The following is a 12,737-nucleotide window of genomic DNA, read 5'->3' as shown; positions in this document are numbered from 1 at the left end:
AATAATAATAATAATAATAATAATAATAATAATAATAATAATAATAATAATAATAATAGCCCATCGTATATGATGGGACTTGAGCATCTATGGATTTTGATATCTGCAGGGGGGGCCTGCAACCAAACCCCAGAAGATTGCAAGGGCCCATTGTAATAATAACAATAATAACAACAACCCCTTGTATATAATGGGACTTCAGCATCCATGGATTTTGGTGTCCACAGGGGATCCTGAAGCCAAACCCCAAGGACTCACTATAATTGTAAAATTACAATTTGTTACTGTTATTCATTATATATAAGTAAGTAAGTAAGTAAATATTTTATTAGAGCCATAGAGCAGTATAAATTTATTGCAGGTCTATTTAAATACATAATAATAATAATGATAATGATAATGATAATAATAATTTTGGTCCACTCAGTGCTTCCCTGATGGAAGGAAGCTATATCTCCGCTGCTGCTGCTCCCCCAAGCGCACTTTTCCTCTTGACATCTTGACAACTGCACTTTGCCTTTGCAAAAGCATTGCTTCCCTTTCCTGCAGAGGATTGTCTGAAGCATCCCAACCCCTCCCTTTGCAAATGCATTAGTGGCTGAGATTTCCAATCTCTGTCCACTTCTCATCTCAGGAGGAGAGCGAGAGGAAGGGAGGGCAGGAGAGAGAGTAACGTAGTAGTAGTAGATTGTTCGCTGTCAGGGATGGATGCAAACGCCTCCTCTGCCCCAGAAGACTTCTGCCACCCCCCGAATACCACGGCAGCTCCTTCTCACCCACCAGCAGAGAATTCACTTAGCCAGTTCACTTCTGCTAATCTGGGCCTTGCATCTCAGAATGAGACCCGGTTGATGCTAATCTTTGGCTCTGACATGGGTTTGGCAGCATGCTAAGATGTCATCTTGCTGTAGCTTTGGGGGCCTAGAAGACCCTCTTTCCCCACCCTCCTTTTCCCTGCATCCTCCCCTTTTCCTATCAGCTGGAGGATTCTTGCATTCGGTGCAGAAATGCAATGCACCACCATTTATGTTGAGGATGGGGGCTTGGACTCTTCTTGTGTCCCCCTGGACCATGCCTGATTTTCCATTCCCTGTTTAGAAAGAAGTCCCCACTCCATGAAATGCCCTTTAAATGGCTGGGGCAGGGGCACTCAACCCACAATCTCGCAGGAAGGATAGGAATATGACAGGACAGGGATGGGACAGACCTCATCTGATAATTGAACTGTTTAAATTGTTTTTCAAAGTGTTGTTTTAATGTGTTTATACACAAACATACACACACGTATATATGTTGTAAGCCGCCTTGGGTCCCAACTTGGGAGAAAGGCAGGATAATAATAAAATAAAATAAATAATCTCCTTTCTGTCCGTCTTCTCCCTTCCTTGCCCACAGCCTCCTTCTCCAAGCCGGAATCGACATCAACCGGCAAACCAAGGCTGGCACCGCTTTGCACGAAGCGGCCTTGTGCGGCAAGACGGATGTCGTGCGGCTACTCTTGGATGTAAGTACCCCCCTCAACCCGCTGCTCCACTGCGAAATGGGATGCAGTGGACTTACTAGGGGGATGCGTTGGTGGACGGGGAGTTAATGGGTCCTTGCACAACTCACGGCTTGGGCATGTGCTGTGCAATCAGTTGCACTATGGCAGGACCCAGCGTATCTGTGCCGGCTGATGTTTGCACCATGCTCAGACCCCAAAGGTGCAGGTGCAGCCTCTGCCTCTTGCTCCTCAACAACCAGTTGATGGAGGCACAGGCTGCCTGTGAAGAAGTTGGGGCAGAGACACTATGGTCCTGACATGCAGCCATCCATGGTCCCCAAGACTTACTTGGATCAGCCTTTGAGAATGTGAGCAAGTCCAGGGCTCTCTCTGCGCAGGTGTGGGTGCTAGTTGTGTGTGTTTACCTGTGTGGAACCACTGCCCCACTGGCCTGAGAGCTTACCTTGTGTCTCACCTGGGAGGGCGAGGCAGTGGCATCACTAACGGGGTGCAAGGGGGTGGATCACACAAATTAAAAACCTGCCTAAGGCATACAGTCTAAAAAAACAAAATAATAACATTAAAACATATCTTAAAAATACAACAAACACAGATACATAATAATAATAATTCCATCAAGTTGTGAGGTGGTCCATGGCTCCGATCAGTCAGAACCAAAATGTGAAAAGGAGCCCCTGAGGGTTTGACTGGTGGGGTTCCATCCCATCCCACTCCCCACCTGCCCTGGTATCACAGCAATAGCAATAGCATTTACATTTCTAATTCAGGACTCTCTAAGCGGTTTACTATCTGTAAGCCAATTGCTCCCCCAAAACTGGGTACTCATTTTACTATGAAAGGATGGAAGGCTGAGTCAAGCTTGGAGCCCTGGATTTGAACTCTAGTTTGCAGCAGAGCCGTCTTTGCAAAGGAGTTGCAGAGCTGCAGAGGTTGGATGGGGGGCAAACATGGAGGAGATCCAACAGCCAGGTTTGCAAGGGAGAAGGTGGTTCTTCAGATGAACTTGATCCAAAGTCCTGATAAGTTATTATCTGTTCTCTCTGGCCCAATTTTCTCCTCCCGTGTGTTTTGCAGAGTGGGATCAACGCTCACATCCGGAACACTTACAGCCAGACGGCGCTGGACATTGTCAACCAGTTTACGGCCACACAAGCCAGCAAGGAGATAAAGCAGATGCTCCGAGGTGAGCGGGATGTGTGTGTCTTTATGGATATGGGGTCTTTTTTGGTTGTGGGGAGAGTCTCCATTGAAACAGTGGGGCCTGTTGGAAAGTCTTCTCAAAACCAGCCGCACACAAATGGAAGGCGAGTTGTGTTAGGCTGCTCAATTGTCAGTTTGCAAAATGGGAATAATCCCAATGTATCTTGCACCATTCTCCTAGGCAGTGTATGAAACTCTTTCAGTGACCAAAAAGAAAAACATGACTATAGTTTTCTGTGGGTTTTTGGGGCTGTGTGGCCACGTTCTGGAGGAATTTATTCCTGATGTTTCGCCTGCAACTGTGGCATCTTCAGAGGTTGGTGTCATGGAAGTGTATGGGGTATATATACTTATGGGACCCTTGTTTGGGAGGAAGTGGCTTTTTACATGTTAATGCTGGAGTTAGTTTGTGTGTTGCACTGTGTTGAATGCTGCAACCTGAAGGTGTTATATTCCATTAATTTATTTAACACAAATCCCCCTCACATATCCCCCATGCAACACACTTCCAGGCTGCACCATTCGACTCCATACAACACACAAACTAACTCCACCATTAACATGTAAAAACCACTTCTTCCCAAACAAGGGTCCCATAGCTATAAATATCCCACACATTTCCATGCCATTTAGCTGGCCCCGAAGGTTCCCCCTTATCTCAGGAGAAAGCAGCTTGTCAAGAAATAAGGAAAGCTCCGCCGTCGGGCCGGAGGAGGAAAGATGAAAAAGCCCGGCGCAGGAGCTCCACGCACCTGCGGCGTCTCCCTCTTTGCAGGCCGTCACCCCGCGGATTCTTGCACAGGACCTTCTGGGAAAGGACGGTTGCAAAGCGTGAAACGGGGGGGGAAGAAGAAAAGACGTCGTGAGGAAAGGCGGCCGCGGGGGGCGAGCAAGAAAAGGACACAGAACACAATATGCACAAAGTCAAGGAAGGTGGATTGAAGCAAGCGGCCCACCTGTTGGCAAAGGGGAGCTGCTCAGGTAGGGCCGATGGCAGCCTCCTCGTGGCATCAGGCACGCCCGCAGTGTACAAAGGTTTAAATGAAGGCTCCTGAACAAGCCACAGAAGAATGGGTTTAAGGGAGGAAGGGGGGAAAACCTTGGCTTCCGTTGGCCCCTTTCCCAGAAGGAAGAAGCCTGGTCACTTGCCAAGCGACCATTGCAAAAAGCGGGCCGACATAGGCGCGGGCAGAAGAGGGCAACATTGACAGCAATGCAGTGTTCCACCTAACACGCCAGCCTGTTTGGAAGCTAAGCAACCCAGGCCTACAAAATGCACAATATAATGTGCAAGCTTTCCAACTCACTGGCTCCCATCAGGCAAGCTTAAGGATGGCTTTCAGGCACTGCATATCTAAAAACATATTGCAATGCACCAGTTCATCAAAATTCACAAAAAGCGTACTTTTTGGTGACAACTAAAATGCACAATACTGTTGCACGTTTGAAGCTCCACTGGCTTTTCATCAGCAAATGTAAAAACCATACAGAGGGGGGAAAGAAAACATATCAAGGCTCATACATCTGAACTAAGAACAAAAACAGCAAACGCAGGCAATATGATAGCATTCCTCAATTTTGGGCAGATGATCCAAATGCCAGTGCCCGGTTCTGTCCCGACACTCGAGTATGCCAGAGCACACAAACCTGGGGGAACAATCCAAAAGGGTAACTTGGCCACCTTGACAACTTGGAGCCGGGTGGAGAGCCGTGTGGCCACCTTCCAGTGCCTGGCCACTTCTGAGCCCCGCCACGAGCCACGCTCGGTGCGCCACAATCGGCGGTACCACCTGCCAGAGGAAGGAGAGATGGTAGGCATGGGGAAAGGGCAGGGTGGCTCAGGAATGGAGACCCCACCATTCAGATCCTATGCAACATCTTATCCCCCCGAAACCATTTTTCTGGGCCTCAGTTGCAGAGGCAGAGCAGGCCATTTGTTGGTCATCAGAGCACAATGTGAATGTTTCCACAGGTTTGCACAAGGAGTCAGACAGAGAGGATAACTTAGGGTGCATCTAACTCCAGAAATAATGCAGTGTAGCCCCACTTTTACTGGTGGCTCCATCTAAGAACTGGATTTCTAGTTTGGGCCACCAAACTAGTTTTGCAAGCCTTCTTTAGCACAGAGGCTGCAAAACTACAACCAGTAGCCATAGATGGGACAACTATTAGCGACAAGAATACTGGCCAGCATCATCGTCTAAAGAAAATCACATAAACACATTTAAATTTTCCTGGAGGGATGCTTGGGGGGAAAGGGGATAATATTTTTTCCCAATTTTTTCCCAAGGTTCTTTCTGAGCTTCCAACTCAAGGCTTTGTTAACAAGTCCCCCGGCCCTCATGGAACATGAGGTATCTGCCTGGACCTTCACATAGTTATACTGCCATGAAAATGTGTGCACCCAACACAACGCGACCTGAGCTGTGCTTACGGGACTGACCCAAAGGGGCCGGACAGAGTCCACCAGCGCCCGTCCCTTCCTTACTGCATGGGTTGCGAAGCACCCGATATCTTCGGCCGGGCGCTGGTCGCAGAGCGCCCGAGGATGGGGACAAGTGGGACGACTGGCGTCGGACCCTCGGGAACCTTTGGGCAAAAAACCATGCCACCCCGCAAAGAGAGAACAAGAGACCAGATGAAACAAGGCATTGATATGCATGCGTTGGGAAAGCGACAACCTCCGTTCACAACTGAGTCCAGCCCCTGAGACTGAACGGGAGCTTCTAGTCACCTTTTCTATTTGATCCAAATCAAAGAGCCACCGCTTCCCCTGAAATGGGACCTCAGGGCCATGCTGTTCCATGGCAGGGAAGGGGAAATGGGGACAGCTGATGGCTGGGGAAGCCTGAGCTTCTTCTCTCAATCCGCATGGTGAGAAGAGTCATGTAAAATATGGGACCTGCACATTACTACCCCTGCTTCAACCCAGAGTTCCAAATTCATCCCTCCTTGTTGGTTCAACCCAGGGGAGCTGGTTGGTCAATCCCAGTCAGCAAGGTAAAATAAAATTACACCTAGCCTTAAAAGTGCGTAACCACTTCCTGATAATCTTGAAAGCCGTCAACCTGAATGCTATCACCGACCCCGCACAGAGCAATATCCATTACCGTTCCACCCGGAGCTCTGCCCCTCTTTCTGGTCTTGGCCCCCCTGTTTCTCTCTTTTCTCCTCCTTTATCTCTCTGGGGCACTTCCAACACATTTCTTCTGTTGTTGTGTCCTTCAGTCGTTTGACTATGTGACCCTAAGGTAAACCATCGTATCTCCTTAGCACATTTCTCAAAGAATTTTTTGCCATTGTCAACCTCAGAATGAGAGATCGACTGCCCTGTTGCCTCAAGCATTTTTGACTTACTCTGACTGGCAACCCTATCATGGGGTTCTTGACAGGTTCTCAGAGGGGGTTGTCAGGCATGCTCTGAAACGAGAGTGTGTAACACCCATGTACCCAATGGGTTCCAGGCCAAGTGGGGACGAACCCTGGCTCCAGAGTCAAGCTGGCAAGATTTGTTCAGAGGAGTTGCCATTGCCCTCCTTAGGCTGAGAGTGCGTACTTTGCCTAAGGCACCCAGTGATCTCCAAATATTGCACGCATACTGTTGCATGAGAGGGAAATTGGGATGGATGGGGATGGGGAGGAAAGGTAAACAAGGCAAGCCGAGAAACGAAGCCACAAATGTTTAAATAAAGAAAAAAAAAAGCACAAATCAAAACAAAGCGGCAAGACGGACTCCTGGGTTGCGCCTGGCTTCACGGCGCCATGAGGAGCCAGCGGTACCGAAGGATGAAAGAGCTGAGGGGGTTCGTGAGGTGGGCAGACATGATGGAGAGAGGGAGAGGAAAAGATGGCATGGATGGAGAAGAGAGGAGGCATGCCCGTTGGCCCATTGGACCCGCCAGCTGGGGAGAGGGCTTGACTGCCCTCGTCCCAGAACCTGACAAAGGGAACACAAAGAACAACATGAACAGGAGAAAGGCAAGACGGGATACTCTTCCCACCGCATTTTTGTCCAAGGTCTCTCCAAAGTGCTAACAACCCTCAAGACTGTTCCCTAAAGCAGTGGTTCCAAACTTTGGGTCGCAACCTCTTTGGGGTGAACAACCCTTTCACAAGGTCACTAAGACCACAGAAAACATATATTTAACAGTATTATATTAATAATTTTGTGGTTGGGGGGTCAGCACAATGTGAGATGTATAAAAGGTGCAGCGTTAGAAGTTAGAACCCGCTCAAAGCGTACTCCCAACTCTGGCCTTCAGGAGTTGACTAGCTCCCAGTACCCATACTACTGGCCAGATGGCTGGCTACTGGCGTTGAAGGTCCAAAACACTGAAGCCGAGTTTTGGGCTCCCACTCATGGCACAGGAGCAGCACACGCTCCAGCAATGTTAAAATGGGGCGAAGACCAGAGACTAAGATAGAATGACACTCTCCTTGTTGTCCTGATGGGTTCATTCAACCCCCCATCGCCCCAACCACAATCAACTGCTTCTGCATGGACTCAGTAAGCACCATTCAGCAAATGCTACTCTCACCTCATTTTGCAGACGCATAAAAGCTCCTCCAACTGACGGTTTTTTCAAAAAGGACATCTTTACATGAAAATATAACTTGAATATAATACTAATATCCAAAAAGTCTCTTTTTTACAAAGCATTTCCTTTCTTGTGTGGAGCCCAAACTAATGCCTCTTCCCTTCTTTTAGTAAGACTTTGGGTTTGTACGTGAAACTTGTTGTCACCGTCAAGATTCAAAATTTATAAATTAATAATCAATAAGTGGTGGTGTGGCCATAGGTTGACTCCAGGACAACCCACTTTTGATATCAAATACTGGATTGTCATGGTGATTACAATTAAAAATAAAATGGTGTCCCATAAAAAATAATAATCAAGCTTTACTGTTGGATTTATGTATTTTTTTGATATGTTCATGCACGGGTGCTTGGACTATGGATAAAAAAACATGATGCAAGGGGTGACTGTTTTCTTTTAAGAGGAGACCAGGGGTCTTACACAAATTAGATAGTACAGCTAAAATCTCATACAAAAGTTAAAACAATGTAAAATGTCGCCCAATTTGTCATGAATTATGTAAACCACAGGGGCTGGCAAAGTTCTGATGCCAACGATGGATACAAATGAACCAGCCACTGTCTTTTTGTGTATTGGACATCTATGGATGCCCAATGTTGTCGAGCCTGCAAGAGTCCTTTACAACCTTGCAATTTGTTAACAGATTCTAGCGCCTCTGCTACTAGCTAAGTCATGCAAGTTACATGCGACGGATAGAGGTTCCAGCCGTTTTGGTAAAAGCACAAAGCACAACAGCTTAAAACAATTAATAATAGACAAACCCTAGAATCATAAATCGTCGAGTTGGAAGAACACAAGGCCTCCATCCAACCCCTGACATGCAAGAAATCACAACAAAGCACCTACAATGGCCATCAGCCTCTGCTTGAAGACCTCCAAGGGGAGCCACTACACTCTAGGAGTGTGTTCCACTGTCGAACAGCCTACTCTCAGGAAGTTCTCTAATGTTGAGGTGGAATCTGTTCCCGCACTTCATCCATGCTCCATTGGGTCCTAGTCTCTGGAGCAGCAGAAAACAAGCTGCTCCATCCTCAATATGACATCTTTTCAATATTTTAAACAGGGCTATCAATCACTCTTAACCTTCTCTTTCCAGGCAAACCAGCTCTCTAGATCTTCTTAGGATGTTTTCCAGACCTTCACCATTTTAGTCCCTTCTTTGGACACAGGCTCCAGTTCTCAACCTTTTGAATTGTGGTGCCCAGAAATGACACTTATTCCGGTGGGGCCTGACCAAGCAGAATAAGTGCACTAATTAACTCCTCTTGATCTAGAACTATACTTCTATTGATGGCAGCCTAAATCGCATTGGCCTTTTTAGCTGCCCACGCACTGTTACTCATATCAACTATGTCTACTTGGACCCTAATCCTTCACACGTAGTTTCAAAACGGTGTCCCCCATCCATATCTTGCATTTCATTTTCTGCCCTAAGTGCAGTACCAAACTTTCTCCCTGTTGAATTTATTTGTTAGCTGTGCCCACCTTCTAGTCTATCAGGTCTTTTGAACTTGATCTGTCCCTGGAGTTAGCTATTCTCCAATTGGTGTCACTCAAATTTGATAAGATGCCCCCATTTTGTTTCCAATATTAAAAAGATGTGAATAGACTGGCGTAAGTGGTGACCGGCCGAACCAAGGGGGCCACAATGCTCTTTTCTCCTGGAAGAAGTGACCATGGGGTCCCACAGGGGTCTGTCCGGCCAGCTATTCAACACTTTTCTATGATTTTATGGCACCTCTCTGATGTGTGTTTTGTTTCACTTCTTGGAAAGGGAAAGAGAGCGGATGGTGGACGTCAAGGCATCACATCTTGGTGTGGCTGTTTGTGCAAAAGAATTCGATCGCCACCTCCTCCTCTCCTCCTTTGGAAGCTGTCTGCTCCAAGCCGATTCAAGGTCCATATGATCACAGCTTCAAGTGTGGAGTTGGATTTTTACGAATTTATGGACCTTCCAAGTGACACCTAAAGAAGGTGTGCGCCACCGAGAAAAGGTCAATACCCGGGGCAGAAAGGGACGGGATTGAACCACAGAGCACCAACCTTGTCAAAGTGACAAAATAGCAACAAACCAGGCGGAAACTTTCCGCCCATTGCCATCATTTAATAATTTGCTGCTGGCTGCAACCTTTCTCCTCCCAAGGATTGGTCTATCTCTAAATTCAAAGTCCATTTCTATAGAAGTGCAGCTGGACTCAGAAATTTCTGGCATTAAACCCTTGTTTTGGCACTTATCAAATATGGTTTGTGTGGTGTGCATGTGTGACAGTAAATAGATATATATTCTCCTCCAAGACAAAAGGATCCACTTTTGTGGTTTGTATATGCATAAAAGTAATAACAAAAATAATAATAATAAAATAATAATAGAATAAAATAAAAAAATAGGAGTTTCACCAAAAACCCTTTGCAAATCTATCAATTTTTGTTAAAAAAGCAGGGGAAAAATTCTTCCCAAAACTTTTGCGGGAAATTAGTTACAAACGCTTTGCAACCCCCCTCCAAACCTTGCAAAATTGGGAGCAAAGTCCCCAGAATATGAAAATCATGCAAAAACCCACATTAACCTTGCAGTTGATCTCCAAGGAGAACACTAGCGTGGCAAACAAAATAACAAGTTTTGCGTTCCCTCTGACAGTTTCCTACACTCTCCAAACAAACACACCAATTTGTTCCGCCAAGGTGATTTTCCATGGTTGTACTAAAGCAATGGCAGGATTCCTCCTTGTCCCTTTCCTGAGACACGCAACATTAACATTCCAATTACTTATAGATAGTACAGTACTATCTTGGGACAGGACAAATTATCTACCAATGTTAATATTTTTTCTCTAGTACAAAGCACACCAGCGGCTTTGGTCCCATGTCACCGGTGGCATCATTCCAGATTTGCTAGTTTTCAGAGCTCCCTGGGAAGTTAAGCTGAATCAACTAAAGATTCAGGCCCCCGGACATTACTTCCACTGGAGCAGAGACAACCGAATGGGAAGGAAGACCAGACAGAGCTGTAAGAGAAAGCAATGGTTCCAGCAAGGTGAAACTCATTTTTAAAAAAGGAAGACGGCTGTGCGTTGCTGAGGCCTCCACAAGCTGGATGGGATAGCCACACGGTCGTTCCCTCCGTTGTCATGGATGCACCTTTCCATCGACCATCCGCATGCGCTCCAAAACCTGTTGGGGGCCAGAACAGAAAGGTGGAACAGGAGACCGCAACAGAGAATCAGAATGCCGTGGGACGGCCCTGATGGGCATCCCATCACCAATTCATGGATGGTCAAAGAGCCAAGGTGGCCACCTGATTTGCACTTTGTCCCTAATGCAGTTGGCAACCCCATGATTTTATCAATTGGGGGAAGAGGTAGGCCCGTACTCCTGATGCATTGAACATGGGTTAGGAGTGTCCCTAGGGGATCTAAAAGATGTGCTAATATGCATGATGAGATTAGCATTAATTTCAATGTGTTATTTGCAAACTAGGGTAAAGCCAGGGCAGACAGCCTTCTCTCTGTTTTGTTGTGGTTCTTCCGGCCAATGCCGGCAAGTCAAGCTCCTGGATGAAGAAGCAACCAACCTCACCGTATGATACTCCACTTCACGTTGAGCTGTCAGTCGTATTTTGCAATATCCTTCACACCTACTTGCAGAGCAACTGAACATCTGACAGAAAGGAGGAGATGATGGAACATATTAGCAAAGCCCAAATGGTGGAGTCTGGAAACCAAAGCCCTTGGGAAATCAGGAGATGGATAATTAGCCTTGAAAGAAGGTCAAGAGTGATTGATTTATGTTTAAATATTAAGGGATAAGATGAAGCAACCTTGTTTTTGCTGCTCTGAAATAGGAATGGAAAATGATGCAAACTTAGAAAAGATTTCACTTAGGATGACATAGGAAAATTAGAATCATGAACATGAGCGGAGAGACCACATGGCCATCAGCAACCCCATTCCTGCGAAACTCCCAATCAAGCATCCCATTGACAGATGGCCATCCACCTTACTAAGACTCCGAAAGGAACCCACAAAATCCAAGGAAGAGTGTGTTCCACTGTCAAACAGCTCTTACGTCGGAAAGCCCTCCTATTTGAGTGGAATCTCTTTCCTGCATGCCTCCATTCCTCCATGTCTCAAGTCTTGGAGCATCAGAAAACAATATGAATCCTCAAATATTTAAACAGGTGCATATCACCTCTTAACTCTCTTCTCCAGGCAACTCCCAGATCCCAAGTCTTCTTATAGGGCTTCAGGTATCCAGACTCACCATTAGTCCTCCTTTTGGACACATGGCTCGTGTCCATGTCCTTTTGAATGTGTGCCCAGAAAGGACACATATGCCCAGGTGGGGCCTGACCAAAGCGAATACAGTGGGGACTATATTTCTCTTGATTAGACACTATAACTTCTATTGATGCAAGCCAAAATTGTATGGGCCTTTTTAGCTGCCGCATCGCACTGTCACTACTCATGTTCAACTTGTGGTCTACTTTGACCTAGATCCCTGCACACGTAGTTTCATTCAGCAGGTGTCCCCCATAATCCTATATCTGTGTATTTCATTTTTCCTCCTAAGTGCAGTACCTTACATTTCTCCTTGCTGAAATTCATTTTGTTAGCTTTTCCCAGCTTCTAGTCATTCAGGTCATTTTGAATCTTGATCCTGTCCTCTGGAGTACAGTATTAGCATTCCTAATTGGTTCATGCAATTGATGAGTATGCCCCCACTCGCACCAGGTCATTGATAAAGTGTGAATAGCATGGGCCAGGACAGAGCCTGTGGGACCCCACTGTCACTTCTCCCAGGATAAAACGAGCCATTGCTGAGCCCCCTTTGGGTTCGGCCGGTCAACCAGTTACAAATCCACTTAACAGTTATAGATGCTTCTGCCTCGGAGCGTGTGGAGTCTTCTTCTTTGGAGGTTTTCAACAGAGGCTGGATGGAAGAGAGCCTAACTGCATGGTACAAAGGCACTCTGCACATGCTAAAGGCAATCAGAATACTGGTGAGGAAAGCCTAACAGTGCAAACCATAAATTTGGCCTCCCTGGATTGAAACTCATCTCTGCCCAAACCCCACAAGGTGGCCTTAAGAAAGCGCTATTCCCTAAATTGCTGCATCTGAAAATGTGCATAGGACTGTTTGGACCATTATTCAGACAATGGGTGCAATGCAATCTGACACTACTATGCACAGTCTGTGGTTAGCTTTAAAAACCTAATGGAGACAGAGCACCATAGAATTGTTTTAACCATTATTATTTCCAAACGGTCATGCTTTGGAAGTCGAAGAGCTTTCACGGACCGGCATCTAGTTTTCTTGGGTTTTTCGTGCTGTATGGTCACTTCTGGCGATTTTAATATAATATAATAATAAATAATAATATAATAATATAATTTATTTCCTGCGTTTCGCCGCAACTGCATGGTGGCATGGAAATG

The 12,737-nt window shown here is 46.2% G+C and overlaps 1 protein-coding gene across 2 annotated transcripts in view; it reads left to right on the top strand.

Annotated features, from left to right (window-relative positions):
• CASKIN1 (CASK interacting protein 1) overlaps positions 1 to 12,737 on the top strand; it is a 98,303-nt gene that overhangs the window by 54,822 nt on the left and 30,744 nt on the right. For both annotated transcript variants that reach the window (XM_042480705.1, XM_042480706.1), the window contains exons 7-8: positions 1,396 to 1,504; positions 2,579 to 2,687. In XM_042480705.1, coding sequence (XP_042336639.1) covers positions 1,396 to 1,504; positions 2,579 to 2,687 — 218 coding nt within the window. The remainder of the gene's footprint in view (positions 1 to 1,395; positions 1,505 to 2,578; positions 2,688 to 12,737) is intronic.

The sequence above is a fragment of the Sceloporus undulatus genome, chromosome 8 (genome assembly GCF_019175285.1).
Source record: "Sceloporus undulatus isolate JIND9_A2432 ecotype Alabama chromosome 8, SceUnd_v1.1, whole genome shotgun sequence".
In the NCBI taxonomy this organism is placed as follows: Eukaryota; Metazoa; Chordata; class Lepidosauria; order Squamata; family Phrynosomatidae; genus Sceloporus; species Sceloporus undulatus.
This window is presented reverse-complemented; position numbering and strand designations above follow the sequence as displayed.